At 37.0% G+C, this 16,597-nt stretch overlaps 1 protein-coding gene across 2 annotated transcripts; it reads left to right on the top strand.

Annotated features, from left to right (window-relative positions):
• Nucleotides 1-85: 85 nt before the first annotated feature.
• Nucleotides 86-16,506, top strand: LOC139934485 (lysophosphatidylcholine acyltransferase 2-like). Of its 2 annotated transcripts, XM_071928731.1 has the most exons (11): nucleotides 86-357; nucleotides 1,440-1,585; nucleotides 7,309-7,529; nucleotides 9,959-10,132; nucleotides 10,390-10,483; nucleotides 10,818-10,955; nucleotides 11,448-11,573; nucleotides 11,845-11,992; nucleotides 12,544-12,642; nucleotides 13,115-13,253; nucleotides 13,860-16,506. In XM_071928731.1, the coding sequence occupies exons 1-11, from the start codon at nucleotides 232-234 to the stop codon at nucleotides 14,069-14,071; spliced, it is 1,623 nt and encodes a 540-aa protein (XP_071784832.1). In that variant the 5' UTR covers nucleotides 86-231; the 3' UTR covers nucleotides 14,072-16,506. The 2 variants fall into 2 exon arrangements, with proteins under 2 accessions (XP_071784832.1, XP_071784833.1); XM_071928732.1 differs by lacking the exons at nucleotides 86-357; nucleotides 1,440-1,585; nucleotides 7,309-7,529 and adding an exon at nucleotides 3,898-4,100.
• The last annotated feature ends 91 nt before the right edge of the window (nucleotides 16,507-16,597 follow it).

Raw genomic sequence — 16,597 nt, 5'->3', positions numbered from 1 at the left:
CGTTTCTTTTTCTTGGTCTGTTCTTCTGGGGAAAAAAGGAACGTAAGAGGGCGCTGTGTGAGAGATTAAAATTATGTTGTGATGAGAGCGAGCGGTACGGATTGTTTCCAGTTGGAACTCTCTTTATTTTTGTATTTTAAGTGAGAGAAAATGCCGTAACTGGCGAAGCTGAAACATTATTAGAATCTGGGCTCATTCAAGGATAGAATTGTAACAGTTTCTTTCCTCAAAATGGAACAACAGCCGCGAAAACATGTGATGATGGAGCGGATACCACGATCGAAATCTCTGATCATGCCTACGATACGGAATCCATTTGTGCACAAACTCAAATTGACTTTGGCGGATAAGATTAGGGTGAGTATTTACAATGCAATTTTGACTTATGAGCATTAATCTGAAGGCAAGATAGCTCTTAAAGGATTCTTAAGTTGAGTCAATGTTGCTATAGTATTTGCTCAAACTATTTTTAATGATTTTGGCATGGGATCTTCTCGTGTTTGTTGTGTTGTTGTTTTGTTGTAATTTTATTTTTAAAAATAAAAGTAAAACAAAACAAAATAAATAATGTTATTATTGTTTTTTAAATTAATGCAACTTTTTTCTTCTTTAAACTTCTCTGACTATTTCTTTGATCAAGTAATATCAAGTAATAAATATATAAAGTAATAAAAACATGGAAATTAAACCAATTTATCATGTATTTGTTATTATAGTTACAATAGTATTTTAGTAGGCCCTAAATATTACAAAAATTTCTATTCTAGCCTAAAAATGGCAGGGTCAGAAGTGCTTTTAAATTTAGAGTTTTCTCCAAGAATTGAAAATTTATCAATATTCAAAGTTGTTAAAATCAAACCAGGAGAAGTATGTACATTTAGAGAAAAATGTGCCCTATAAAAATACTAACAGAAAGGGCGTGCGTGGAAGGTAGAAAATAGTACTTTGGTTGGTTAAACATTTATATGTTTTTAACAATCTACAAAATACTACACCTTGACTTGTCATTGGACTCTGAAGGAAGTTGTCTAAACTGGTGAAGGATGAAGGAAACAAAGTGTGGTTGAAATCTGAAAACAGGATAAAGGTTTTGGTTTTATGGTTTTTTTTACGTGTTTTTTTGTATACGTGTTATACACGTGTAGTAGGGGCTGACAATTAAAGGGAAGGTATGTTTGGTTTTCACTCTTAAAATTAATAGCAATGGCAACTATTGGTAAGAAGCCTACAGTAGCTTTTGATATTATATTTAAGCATTTTGAGAAACATTTCACTTCGAAGTATAAATGTAAAAACCTATTCAGTTTTTATGGCCCAAAATTTTAATGTGAGAAGCATTACTGCAGTAACACTTCTGAAGTCTAGAATTTGATAAAAATAATTTCCACAATAATGATTTAGAATTTTTAACAAAATGGTTCAAATTTGACCCCAAACAGATCGGTTTGATGTCAGTGACGATCGCTCCGCTTCGTGCCGTCATGGCCATTTTATTTCTCTCCGTTGATTGGATATTCTGTCGTCTTATTCTTCTTGGTCAGAAAGACACGGAAGGAGAACAGCAACCACTAATGGGTTGGCGCAGGTCAGTACATTAATCTTTCTGAAATATGGTGGACACCAGAGGAGTGCATTGTTTGGTTAGGGTGAACAGACAAACTTACCAAACTTAATAGGCCAAGTAAAAAAAGAAACTTTGTTCAGAGGTTAAATCCTTACCATAGTAGGCCTTTACCCAATTTCATTGAGATACTTTTAGAAGCACACAAAGTACATGTAGCTAAGCACAAAATAATTATGCTTACCACTTACCAGAAAAAGGTTTCTAGCAAAACAATTACGAGTAAAAATTACTTTTGAATACAATGTAACACGTAAGTATAAGTATCCTGTGTCTCAGCATTTTAATCAAATAATTAACATTTCCTTTTTTGATGATATCCTGTCTGTGCTACTGTGTAATTAGTTGAGACATAACATATACATTGGGGTGATGTGGATTTAGTTGGAGCATGGAGGTAGGATGGTTTGAGGTGTTAGCCAGAGGGGTGTCTGGTTTAAAGGCAGTAGACACTGTTGGTAGTAACTTAAAATAATTATTAGCATAAAATGTCACTTGGTAACAAGTAATAGGGAGAGGTTGGTCATATAAAACATTGTGAGAAAAGGCTCCCTCTGAAGTGGAGTAGTTTTCGAGAAATAAGTTATTTTCCACTAGTTTCATTTAGAGACCTCAGATTTAGAATTTGAGGTCTCGAAATCAAGCATCTAAAAACACACAACTTCGTGTGACAAGGATGTTTTTTCTTTCATTATTATCTCGCAACTTTGATGAACGATTGAGCTCAAATTTCCACAGGTTTGTTATTATATATATGCATTTAATGTTGAGATACACCAAGTGAGACTGGTCTTTGACAATTACCAATAGTGTCCAGGGTCTTTAAGTTTTGACAACTTATTTTATCTCTAATTTACACTATATTGTATTTTTATGAGAACAATTTGGACATCAATTTTTTATTTTAATTCCCACCAAATTTGGAGGCCCTTTTACAAAATCTTGTCTAAAACCTTGGTTTTGTGGAGGGATAAAGCAGGTTCTTTTGTAGTACATTTTTAGCATGTGCTAAAAAGGGGAAAAAAATTAAGCAAAAGAACCTGGTTTTATCTCCGTGTATCACAGAGATAAACCATATCAACCTTTGTGTGACCTATTACAACCAAACATAGGGCTTATTAAATGTAGGGCTTATTCAAGTTTGTAGAGCACTGGCGCCTGAATCTGGAGGTTTTTAGTTAATTATTTCAGAGTTACCCATTTTAGTTTTTCCTTGAAATGGTTAATCACTTGCTATTTTGTTATGAAAGTTCTCTCCAGGATTTTTTAAAACTTTTGGGTATTCTAAACTAAGGAATCTGAAATGAACTAAGGTCCTTTGAATGTTTTTTTTTTTACTTTATAGAGCCACACTGTGCAATCTGGGCATTCAAACGGTTTATCCTATGGACGATTTGTGTATAAATTTGATCTAAAATAAAAAGATATATTATATATACAAATTTTTGCATTGGTCCACAGTTTGCTGCTTGTTTCGCCCTTTGGGCATGTGAAGAAACTTTTTTTTTAATGTCACACAATCAGTATTATTATTAATATAAATACAGGCAGTTATTGTAATCACTGAACAAATATTTGCTGATAACACATCATACCAGTACTAATACACGTAGTGTGATTGTATAAAGTTGTGTGTAATTTATTTGCTGTAAAACAAATAAATGCGAATTCCAGGTGCCCAGAAAATACACATTTTGCACAATCCAGAGTTGTGTAATGTGTGTATGTTTATTTACTTAATTGATAGGCCTTAGTCAGAACAATGTTATTTATGGACAAAACATTATGGACAAAACAACAAGTTCAAAAGTTTTTATATATTTTACTTAATAATAATATAAATGACCTTGACTTCAACATTGTATTTGAAAGTTTTGTGTTCTGTTAAAAAAATGTGTGCAATGTAGATTCACTTTCTTTGTAAAACAACTTTATTGAAGTAAAATAAATTGACCTTTAAAAAGGAACACATGTATGCAGTACGGGTACACAGTTGCCAGGTGCCTCGTTTTAAAAGTTTTTTTTTTTTTTCATTTAGTAGCTATGGCAATACTGTACGAATGTATTTTGGAAGGAATGCATCATTTATGTGTACGCACCACATTGTGTTTGTTTCACAGTATTCATACATGTACATCACTTCATGTGTACATTTCACCCTGTTCATCACTTGTTTTTTTCAAAACGTAAGTCTGGGGTCAGGGGTTACGCAATAAAACTAAAATTAAACTTGAGGTCTGTTGATTTTGTTTCCACAGTTTTTTACGCAGGTTCCCGATGGGTTTTGCCTACCGGTTGATGTTTTTTGCGATGGGATTCCACCGCGTTGACGTGCGCGGTAGGCAAGCTTCCAAAAAGGAGGCCCCCGTCATTGTGGCTGCCTGCCACACCACTCTTTTCGACGGGCTAATTTTCTATCTGATGGACTACCCAACAGTGATTGTTCAATCCGGGATGAAAGAATACCCATTGCTTTCACGTAGGTTTTGATGATGTGTTTTGGAACGCAGTTCTGGAACGCAGCGTTCATAGTTGCGGTTGCCTGGGTTGCTTGTTGTATGTTGAGGCATGCTTCATTTATATCATTTTTTTCATCTTTCACTTGCCTACATTTGAGCATGTACTCATTGCTTCATCGGTCAAACGCGTGCGTAATCTTGGCGTGATATCCCATCATGAGACTTTGCCGAGTAGTAAAGTATAAGTAGAAGTAGAAGTAGTGCATTTTTAGTCATAAAGTCTACCTTTAACATGATGCAGCTCTGTAATTTTACATTATGGACACATTACCAACACTTGGCTAAAGTCTGGAAGAAAGTTTTTTTAATTTTTTTTATTATTATTTCTTAGTACTGTACATGATAAAAGCAAATGGTTTCAAAAACCAAAGTTACACTTTCCCTTCACGTGAAAATTTGAGACACATCTCTGGAGGGAATTAGTTTGGTACATTGAAGCTGCATCATTATGAAGGGTTTTTTCCCTCTTAGTTTCTGTCTGTCTTTCCGCCGGGCATGCTGTCTGTCTGCCCACCAACAGAGCTTCATATCATACTGTTTGTTGCACCCTGTCACTACTCCATACCAAGCACCTAACTATAGATGTGTAAATCACAAACTTTACATACTGTTAGTGCATGACAAGTTTAGATTACTGATCAAACACTTGACAAACTGATATAAAGCATGTCTGGGTATATGGAATCTTGCAAATAAATAAATAAATAAATACAATAGAGTAAAACCGTGCAGGCACACTGCAAAGTCTACTTGTTACATATGGTATTATCTTGAATTTTGTAAGTTTAGATTTTTTTGTTTAGTTTTTGTTAGAATTTGTAAGAAGTTTGAGACTTTGTTTCAGGTAACTATCCAAATCATAGATATAGAATACAATACCTACAAACATTTCAATTTTTTCATGGACGCATTTAAAAGTGACGTGCTGGTGGCATTGCGCAGAAAATGAACATGGGAGGTAGGCCTTTAACCACGCATGAACGCGCTGGTAGAAGATACACATTGGAGATAGGCTAATGGCTGCCCCCATGCCAGAACCCGCGTATGTACGCGTGGCCGATCTAGTTATTTAATTCTATGATCTATGATCCCAATGCACATGATGTCATCATCACAATAATGTTAGTAGCACCATCACTTGATTCTAATGATGATAGAGCCACCAAGGCTCGAATTTGAAGAAAAAATCCACAAAACTGCAAAGTTTGTAGCTCGAAATGTTCACTGGACCAGAATACATAATGTATATTTTACAAGACCGGATTAAAACAAGAAGAATTCTATCAACTCAGTTTCACGTTTTAGCTGTTTTGGGACAAGCGCTGAGAGAGATTTATCTGATCATTAGTGTCAATGTGTAAGAATACTTCGATACTCTTGAAAGCGGAATGAAAGATAATTCACAGTCAACTTTTTTTACAAGGAAATTACACAATGAGGAAATTTATCCAATTGAAAAACACATGAGCACCAAGCTTGTCCCAGTGTATGTTGACTGGCCCCTGGCTAAAATCACATGCCTCCGGCCTGTGGTCCAGTGTTGACCTCGAGCCCTGGCTACACAACAAAAAGGGTTTACTAAACAAACTCAGAATAGTTCACATGGCCCATGTTGGAGAAGCTTTCCGGGTATAAAGAGCCTAACAACAATCCAAAACATCACTGATTAAACACTACATATCTCTTGCTTTCTGTATTAACCAAAGATAATACCATAAAATAAACTCTTTATTCAGATCATGGAGCATGTTCAGATCAACTGCTGAGATAATTGCTTTTGTAAAGGCAGCCTGTTATTTTTATTCAACACTAGTTCAGTTTGTTCACAAATAAAACCCTGTCTGGGTTAATAAAAGTTAATTATGTAATAAAAATATAAGTGGTAGGTAGCTCAATCAATACCATTGTACACAGTATAATGACCATATCATTAGTGCAGTGGTTCAACACCTGTTCGGCCCAAACATTAAAAAAACATGTTTAGCGTTCCGGTCTGTTTCCTTTTGAGAGGCTGCCTCTTTTCTTTTTTTAAATAAAAACAAGAGTTTTGAACTCTATCTTTTTTCTTTTTCATAAAAAATTATACATTTTAACATCTCAGATTTTAATTTTTTGCTTAAAGCCCAGGCAACCTCCTTCCTATTTACCAAAGGGCAGGACGTTTAAAAGCATGTTTTTTTATAATTATTTGGCCTAAGTGTTACTTGCATATAGATGAATTTCAGAATAAAATGTCATTGAAGGGTGGACACTGACCCTGTTGGACCGTAGACCAAGGACATTCCTGCTGTATGGATTAACAATATTTGAACCTTGGACTAATACACCTGTAGCTGTATGCAGGTGCCAGGCGAGATTTATTAGTTTGTGTATAAAGCATTTCAACACTTTTTATTATCGAGTAATGAAATAAATAAATATAAAACACAATATGTTGTAGTCTCAAGGCAATGTTCATACTTAAAGGATGGATTAATGCCTTTGTGTACAGAGGATAGCTACATCTGTTCCTCATATTAATGATAATAATAAAGACATTTGTGAAGTGCCTAATGCAAAAGCCTGTAATTGCATATAAAGAGAACAATAAAACATACCTTAAGTGAAAGATACAATTACAAATATTAATATGTAAGCAGATTAAAAATAAGCAGCTTCAAACATGAGTTTTTCACAGAGTAGCCTGGCGAATATGCACAGGAAGACTGTTCCAAAGAAATGTACGTACATGTAGGCCTACAGTTGGAGTTTTATACCTTTTAAAATTAATTGAAAATTATACCTTAATTATCTACAAAAATCTCGTTCTAAGTTTCTCTTTGCTCAATATGTTGGATTTTTCTACAGTTTTCTATGGCATTTCAAAGACCGTGTATTTGAGTTTGTTCCACTAGTTCCACCCAATATAGCTCTCAGTTGATTTGTCCCAGATGACCTTTGAACCTGATGACCTCCGCAATACATTGCATTATTTTGACCTTCAATTTCTTTATTACAGCAGAGTCCCTGTAGGTGACCTTTGAACTTGATGACCTGCAACAAACATTTCATTGTTTTTTACAACAGATTCAGCCAGCCTCCAAATAATCGTTAACCGTTTTTCCTATTTATAGACAATGAACTCTGCCAAACATTGTTTTTGACCGATTCGTAAATCTCCCGTTACAGAACCCTACAAAACGTTGTGATGCGGCTCGGTCGAATACACGTCTTTCTCCTAGGGTTCCACAGGATCAAGGTCAAAGGTCGTCAGGCATCCCCCTCAGAAGCGCACATTCTGGTCATTGCACCCCACACTAGCTTCTTCGACCCGTCGGTCGTGTTTGTAGGTCATCAGGTGCTGAGCGGGGTATCACGGATTGAGAATAGGCAAACCCCTCTTTTCAGAAGTAGGTGGCACTGTGTGTGTGTCTGTGTGTTTTGTGTACAAAACCGATGGGGATGTCTGAAAAATAAACCATGTCCAAACAATGGGAGAACAACGATAAATCCTCGGTCTATATAAACATACCTGCGTGTGTGTGTGTGTGTGTGTGATACTAAAGTCCACTTCATTCTTCCTGCGAATGCGAATGCGAATGCGAATGTGACACAAATTTTTACATTGATTAATTCGCAATAGTTGAATTGACATTCGCTGCGAAAACAGCCATGTGACGTCAAAAATCACTTCGCATTCACAGGAAGTGTGAACCGGGCTTTATGCTATTTAATAACTAGCAAAATACTGCATCTGCTGTGTGACCCCTGACTCCTCAAGAAAGTTTAGTCTAGAAAAGCTGGAAGAAATAGTTAACAAATAGTTAATGGTCTAGGCTTTTGAATGTAGGAGTCTATACCCGGGTCAAAATTCCAGTTGAACCCAGTTTACTGGGGTCAACTGGTTCAACTGGATAGTGACCAAAGTCATCCATTTTCCATATTAACCAACTGGTTTGGACTAGGTTTAACTGTGTTCATCTAGGTTTAAATTATAAACCAGTTGGTGTCTGTCCATTTTCCATATTAAACCAACTGGTTTTAACTGTGTTTAACTAGTTTATCAACTGGTTTTCAACTAGTTCCAGTTAAATCCAGTTTAACTAGGTTCAACTAGAATTTCGACCTGGGTAGGCTTAATGGCAGCACAACACACACAAACAGGCATACAGGTGTACTGTAACGGAAGCATTCAAGTAGTAAGACAGGGGGAGGTTGGTGGAGGGAAGGGGCAGCGGCTGGTATTCATATTTCCAGTGAAATCACCCAAATGACATATGTGAAAATGTTATGATATTGTTGTCAGAGTGAAAATTAAAGACTGCTTGCATTGGACGCACCACTGAGGTCATGGAAACATGCCCAGCTGTATTTACCTAGACTGGTCCCCTATCTTAGACAGCCACTGGTCCCCTATCTTAGACAGCCACTGGTCCCCTATCTTAGACAGCCACTGGTCCCCTATCTTAGACAGCCACTGGTCTTAAGACCGGGTCATTACTTCCTGCGACTGCTGCATGCACAGTGAATTTCACTGCGTCATAAAGGGAAAGGGAGCGCGTAACAATCGTTGCGTCACCAAAATTCGCAGGAATAAACTGGGCTTTACAGTCTCATTGGATAAACATGCAGTGAAGTAAGCTGTTCTGTGTTATGATTGGTCCAAGGTGATGTTGTGTCAGCTGGCCCTTTTGACCATCTGCATGCAGCGTGTGTTGTGCGTAATGTTGTGTTCATCATGTAGTGTTGTTTTGTGTGAATTAACTGGCGTCACCATGTGAAATGAATGCGAGGTCAAATAGGTACACACTGGACAACATCTGGTTAAGGCTAATGTCTGGGGATAATAACCAAAATGAGTGCTGACAAAGTGTGCTTAAAAAACTTCCAGTTTAACAATTTACCCAGTCAGTTGCCCTTGTGACTGACACAAGAAGTCGTATTCCATTAAGGTGATCCCCTGGCTGCTGCTTCCCAGTTTTATGTGGCTTCTGACTGGCACCCCGAACAAAGATATTGACAAAGTAGGGGGACGGCCAATATAGGGCTACATGTAGATAGCTCAGTTGGTAGAGCGCCTGCACGATTCCGGAGGTTGTTGGTTCGAATCCCACTCGAGTAAATTCTTTGTTCAAACCCCCCTCTCCCCCCGCCCAAGTTTAAAATGAAATAAACTTGTATGGTTGTTGTGACTGCATGCACTTGCATTGTTTTTTCTGCATTATATTCACATCGTCTAAAGACGGTTCACCGTTCATAATGTAACACGTGTGATGGGAGCTACATTTAAAAAATAACTTATGAATATGATGGAGTTTTACAAATGTTAGACATATTCAGTGCATGTCTGAGTTACCTAACTTTAATAACATGAATGTGTATGTATTGCCAAGCATGCCCCTCCCCTCCCCGTCTCATGGCTGCATTTATTTGCATGACATGAATTTTGACTGCCTTGTGCATGTGTGTACAGCTTACACTAGAAAAACCTTAATTTTTTTGTAGTCTTGCAAAAGAAGATTTGATGTTAGAAGTAAAATCCAAATATTTGTTGTTATTTTTTTATAAACCCCTAAAACTCACAAATTACTTTTAATAATTTTCCTGGAAATTTCCATATTTTGCAATAATGTTATTCTTATGCCCAGGTTTTTCATTAAAGAAAATGAGAACATTTCTTCTCAAAGGTCACTTTCTCTCAAAAAGTCTGTTCTTTTCCTTAATTTTCCGTACTCTTTTTGCCCCCTTGTTTTTAGTTTTGTGCGTAACCATCGTGAACCTTTAATAATTAGATACATTGTTCTGCCCCCCCCCCTATCCCGTCTCTACTCTAATCCAGCCTTAGTTGATTGCCTACAACCTGTCTACGTATCAAGGACGGATCCCAACTCTAGGCTGAAGACAATCAACGAGATCAAACGACGATGTGATCCGGACAGCGACTGGCCTCAGATCACCATCTTTCCAGAGGGCACCTGTACCAATGGATCATGCCTCATCACATTCAAAGGAGGTCAGATTTGGGGCATTCTGTAGATTAAAAATTGTTGTATATAATATTTTGGACTGTTTAAATGCAATTTATGGTGCGCTTTGGTTGCAAATGTTTTTGCCTAAAGAAATAAATCAGGCTTGGAATTTCATCTTTGAGAGGAAAAGGCCGTTTTCATTTTGCAAAGGGCACTTCTATTGGAAACCTGAAAAGTATTTGGAACATTTTTGTATATATACCATATTATTCAAAATGGATTGTTTTGTGTTTTGTTTCAGGTGCTTTCTACCCGGGGGTTCCAGTCCAACCTGTGGCAATTCAATACAAGAATTCATTGGACACATTCACCTGGACGTGGGATGGGCCAGGAGCGTAAGTCAAGCCCAATTTTACTTATTATGAAAAAACACGTAGGTGTCAATCAAATGGGGGACTTTCGGGACGCTTGGTGGCAGCAGACTTACCAGGTAAAACCCTTTGTTCTCGATAATACATGCATGCTCAGAACTACGTAAACGATGAGAATTTACCTGGTAAGTCTGCTGCCACCTAGCGTTCCAAAGTCTCCCATTAGTATGGTAATAATTGAAAAAAGGGCCTGATGTTTCGAGCCTAGTAGAGTCTTTCTCAAGGGCTAAAAAACATATATCCCGAAGGCTGAACAAATACATATAAATAATGACCTTGTTTTTTCCTCTGACTGTAGCTTGACGGTTCTTTGGCTTACCCTGTGCAACTTCAGCAATCAACTGGAGGTGAATTTCCTTCCAGTCTACACACCCAGTGAAGAGGAGATAAAAGACTCCAAGCTCTTTGCAAGGAATGTACGAGCAGTCATTGCCAAGTAAGTGGAACACTGCATAATCAATCACACAGCTTGCGAAAAGCGTCCAGTGACATTTCATAGTTCTTAGAGATGTTGTTCCAGGGAGCGTTTCCCTGACCAATTCAGTATATTACAATCTTTTACCAAGTTTCAGCCCAAATAATAATAATAATAATTATAATAACCGTATTTATAACGCACATTTTGCCAAATGATACAAAGCGCCAGGTATTATTACTGCAAGGAGTGGGACGAAGTTTGAGTTATAAGACCTAATCCTTAAGCACCATGTAATGGTTTACAAGGTGCTGTAAGATGTGGAGCAATTACTAAAGTGCAATTTTAGGGAATACTGTGCTGGGCGGCAAAGTGTACTTTGCTCAGAGTGCTGGGCGAAATTAGTTTAGTTCTGGGCGGGCTTTGCCCGGCACCATCGACCATGGCTATAGCACTGCTGCCTATCATTTGTTTTATTACATGTATCTTGGGTCTTGTACCTTGCTTCCTCAGTGCAATAGACAAGCCAGTCACAGACCACACCTTTGAGGATTGCAGACTAATGATGAGAGCTCATGAGATGGGTCTACCCATTGAGGTTGGCCTCGTTGAATTCCAGAAACTTCTCACAAAACTTGGGTAAGAAAAGTCATATTATGTTTGTTTGTTATTACATGTAGATCGCTATTGAGTTCTCAGAATTCACAAAAGCTATCACATTGTTAAAATGGGTATGTGAACCTCTCACAAACTGGGGGTAGTTAAATTAAAAATTTGAACACTAATGCCATTCTTTTAATGTTCATTTTCCTTTTGCCCTTGACGGGTCGTTGTTGAAAAGTTACCACCACTGTTTAAAAAAGAGGTTTGCACAAGAGTGACCATTTATTTTCTTTTTCTCGTTGTCCAGGGTTAAAATGGATAACTTACAGGAGAGATTGAAGTCTTATGCTAATATCGCTAAGTCTGGAGGCTATATAGGAATTGAGGATCTGGCTCATTATCTGGAACTGCCGGTCTCCCCAGCTCTAACGGAGGTCTTCAATCTCTATGACAGGGTAAGGAGGAGTTCTATGTGATTTGAGGCATTGCATGGTAAGGTATCAATATATATGAGGTTTGCGGTAACACCATGTGTGTATCTACTTGCAAGGTAGAGTTTGTTCTTATTGAAAACTGTCTTGCTATATATTCTACTATCGTAAAGTAGATTTTTCAGTTTTTTGGGAGACTTCTCAGTATGAAAAGAACTGGCAACGTGTTCCTTTAGGTCATCAGAGTGTGGATTTGAATCCCAGTCGTGACACTTGTGTTTTTGAGCAAGATGCTTTACTATCGCTTCCGTTCACTCAGGGGTATAAATGGGTACCTGCAAGGGTAGAGGTTGATATTGTGCATGAAAAAGCCTTTGGAGCGCCACGGCAGCCAAGGGCTGTATTCTCCCCAGTGAGCTGAGAAAGATTAAAGGAATGTTATTGGCTCAATGACCAGGGGACTAATGTAAAGCGCATTGATATGGTTATTGTAAAATGTGCTATTTAAGAACTAGTTATTATCATTATTATTTTGAGACGTTTGATAAGTTTGTTGTAATTTTTGTCTCTTCCAGGATGGGAGTGGAAAGATTGATTTCAGAGAGTATGTGATTGGCTGCTCACTGGTTGCCCAACCTGTCAACAATGATGAGACTTTGCAGCTTGCATTCTCGGTAAATATTGAGTATTTTGAAACTAAAAGTAACCAGATTCAAATGAAATAAATCCTGTCCTAGTGCTTTGCAAGTTCAAACAGTTCAAGTATTAACCTGTGTAGGCATTTTTCTTCTCTGGTCTTTCACTCAAAATTCTGGTCCAGTTAAAAAAAAATTTTGAGTTACAAAAACCCTGCGGTCTTGTGGCGTTTTCCCCCAAATTCTAGCCCTGATGTAAATAGACTGACCCTCGTAGTTCTTACAGGCTGGTATAATCTGACATTTTTTTCACTGCAGTATTTCCACTGCTTATTTTACACTTGGTTACCTGTTCATGTTTGTTGTGTTGTCATTACTTTGAGAAAGACTCTGCTAGGGTCGAAACGTTGGGTCATTAATTAATTTTTTTGCATTTATACCGTAGGTCCTTTTGTTTGTTAAGCAGTTTACAACAGCTAAATCTATTTTCTCATCTTTATTTTGTCTGTAGATGTTTGGTGGTGATAAGGATTACATCTTACCAGATGATATGTGTAGCATCATGAACACTGCTTTTGGTATGGCTGAGGAAGAGTCGTTAAAACTCTTCAATCAAGCGGATACAGACAACACTGGCACAGTTACATACGGTAGGAAGTATTGGTATTGCTAATACGGTATTGCTAATAATCATTTTGCAAAAAGGAACCAGACTATTTTGTTCTTCCAGGCTCGGTTTGGTAACATCAATGGGGGAATTCAAGATAGCTGCACCATGATAAAGGTCTATAGCTAATCCGTTGCCATTAACCAGTTCACTCAAGCCCATTTCATATTCCATTTTGCGTATGCGATACAAATTTTGATGTTACAAGGAATAATTTGCATCAGTTGAAATGTGCTCATCTCCTGCGAAACATATGCGCGAAAACAGGCATGTGACGTAAAATTCGCTTCGCATTCGCAGGAAATATGAACCCGGCTTTGGGGATTAAATCCAAGAGCTCATTTGTTCATTGTTTGCAGTGCCTTTCAGAAAAGTGTAGGCTGAGTCACACTGCAGCGACAAAGAAAATGATAACGATAAGGACGCAAAGAGAACGCATTCTATTGGTTGAATTGCTCTGCACAGAATATGCCCACGCTTACTCAACCAATCGAGGGCATGTATTGATAACGTTTTCGTTCTCGTTATCGAGGCCGGTGTGTGCTAATTTTTTCTTCTAATGACGTTTTCTTGCGTCCGACTCTCTCAGATGAATTTAAGGCGTATGTTCAGAAGAAGCCAGAATACGCCAAGTTGTTCACGATGTACCAGCGCCTAGCGACGCTACCGGAGACCATCGAGGCAGACTTCAAGAGTGACCTCTGCCCTCCACAGGGCAACGTGGATTTGGAAAGATCGCAGGCCGAACTGAAGCAAGAGGGCGCTGTTTCTAAGACGCAGGATGAAAAGAAACGAGACTGACACAACGCTGGTTTGGCTCCGATATCGATGTGATGATAAAGTCTTTCCTAAAAACCTTACCTCCGTGATCAGGTTTACTAGGCCATAAATATTTTTCTCTGTAAATGGGATAATTGTCTTGTCTGTTAATCCAAAATTTAATCAAATTTAAGGGATAGTCATAAGTTTTCAGCATTTTGTGGGAATGTACGAAGAGTACTACTTTTCAGGACAATTGTTGAGACTGTTGATAACTTTAGAAGGCCCCTTAAGACAAATTTGTATCATCCTTATTCTTTTCAAATGCCTCTAGATTTCCAATAACAATGTATTTTTGTTACCTTGAAGCATGTTTTTGTACATATTAAGTATGTTTACATTTTTCTTCCTTTTGGCAATATTACCATCTTTTACTGACCGTATTGTTTCGCAAGCTTACCTTCATCTTTCAATTTTGCTTCTTATTACTTGGAGTTTTATTCTAGAAAATTCAATACTTTTGTTTTTTTGTGTTTGTTCCATTTGCAGATATCATCGCATTTAAGAGTCAAGCCAATAGATTTTTTTTATTTTTTAAACAACTTTTTGTTTTTTACTAATAAAATCTTGCCTTTTATTTTAAATTTGTAAATTGAGCTGCAAAATAACCTTAACCAGTTACCAAAACCATAACTGCTTAAAAAAAAAAAATCCAGTATGTTTGATAAAAATGCTCTTCACTTTGAGATTAAACCTTGGTAGTAAATATTTGACCCTGATTCTGCTGCATCATTTATACTTTCACTCCTTGCAGAAAAAAAGAAATCTTTTTCAAATTTTAGTTTGGATATCCAACTCGCTAGACCTTCTGCATACAATGTAATTTGATTAGGGCGCATTCGTCTGGAGGAAAAAAGAAGGCTGTTCATTGGCGTGTTTCATCACCAATTTACCTCTAGGGTGGCAGTTAGATGACGTCAATGCATAAGATACATTCCTATATGTATGTGATTTTTCATTTTAACCGGAAATATAAACCCCTACAAACTTTTAAAAAATTTTTTTATAAAAAAACAAAATCAAAATTGTCACTGTTTTTTTTAAATTTGATGCATATGTTGAGATACACCAAGTAGGAAAACGGGGGTGGATTTCACAAAGAGTTAGGACAAGTCTTATCTCGAGTTAGGACCAGTTACTCGTCCTAACTAAGGACTATCAATGCAATTTGTACATCTCCTAGGACTAGTCCTAACCTAACTCTTTGTGAAATCGACCCCTGGTCTTTGACAGTTATCAAAGGTGTCAAGTGCTTTTAACTTGATTTTTAACAAATACCTTTTGTTTTTACCTGATGTGATTTTTATTTTTGCTGTGATTTATCTTGAAAAGTTTGCTTTTGCTGCATTTAGTCTGCTACGCACAAAACCTGTAGATACACCTTGAAAGAAATGCTGTGACTGATAACATTTTAAGTTTTTTTTTTTCTATAATTAATTTAGTTCGCTAACTTTTAGTTTAAAATGTTTTTAAAGGTAGTTTTCTTTCCGCATAAATTAAAAATTTAATCATATTTTCAGTGGATTCTGTTTAAAAACATGATATAAAAGGAGAATTAAGCCTTGAGGTTTTTGAATGGCCAAGTAATGCAATTTATGTAAATTTCCTTCTGGAAAAATAAAAAGCATTTCATCCAAGGATTATAGGGTAATTTCTTTAGAAAAAAAACAGTAGTATAATTTATTCAGAATAGTTAACTTATTATTAATGCCAAAAAATATCATACAAAAATAGTAGATAAATAGAGAGTAGAGACGATGAATACTTTGTAAAGAAAGTCGTTAATTTTTGCATGACTCAAAAACGTAGTACATGTATTACATGTTAACACAGAGGGATTGAGGCGTTTGAATAAATATTATCAGGGGCAGATTTCACAAAGATCTAAGATTGATCGTAACTGCAAATCAGTCGCAGTTGCTTAGTAAAGTGTGATGTCACAATACAAGTCACTATGGTGATGCAGACAAATTGTCTTGCGATGATTTTTATTGCTTTGTGAAATCAGCCCTAGATCACACAAATATTTTTTTTACAAGGTGTATGGGGAACTTTTGCATGAAAATACTGTAAATAATAGTAACAAATACTGTGAAGCCGGTACTGTGCTTGTAAATAATTCATTTGAAACGTTTATTTTTTGAGAAAATCAAGTTATACTTTGTCTGGGTATTGTAGATATATTTTGGCGGGAAATGGCTCCCGCTGTAATTGCTAGTTATATTGTTGATGGTGCTTCAGTGACCAAGGCCTTTTTAAATATTTTGAATACATGCACTTTTGATATATGGCTTCGATGGCCAGAATAAGCCTAAGCATCAGCCACATCATAAGCCTAAGCCAGAAGCCGCAGCCTTGGTTCTTAAGGGCCTAGCAACATGGCCAACACTTGCAATAACTGTGAACATGTGTTGCATATTTATGGGCTTAATGACATAGGCACACCAAGTAGACCCATGCACTAGAAATATTTCTTTTCTACATTCAGAAGTAGTAGCGAACTTGCTT

Source organism: Asterias amurensis, chromosome 3 (genome assembly GCF_032118995.1).
Source record: "Asterias amurensis chromosome 3, ASM3211899v1".
NCBI classification, from domain to species: Eukaryota; Metazoa; Echinodermata; class Asteroidea; order Forcipulatida; family Asteriidae; genus Asterias; species Asterias amurensis.
The sequence above is the reverse complement of the archived record's forward strand: the minus strand, read 5'-3'. Positions and strand labels throughout refer to the sequence as shown.

What these genes read in the sequence shown, in the direction of transcription:
- LOC139934485 (XM_071928731.1), top strand. Translation starts at nt 232, where the DNA reads ATGGAACAACAGCCGCGAAAACATGTGATGATGGAGCGGATACCACGA. An exon ending in GCAAACCCCTCTTTTCAGAA is followed by an intron (nt 7,530 to 9,958) that starts GTAGGTGGCACT and finishes ACTCTAATCCAG; the next exon opens with CCTTAGTTGATTGCCTACAA. An exon ending in TCTTCAATCTCTATGACAGG is followed by an intron (nt 11,993 to 12,543) that starts GTAAGGAGGAGT and finishes TGTCTCTTCCAG; the next exon opens with GATGGGAGTGGAAAGATTGA.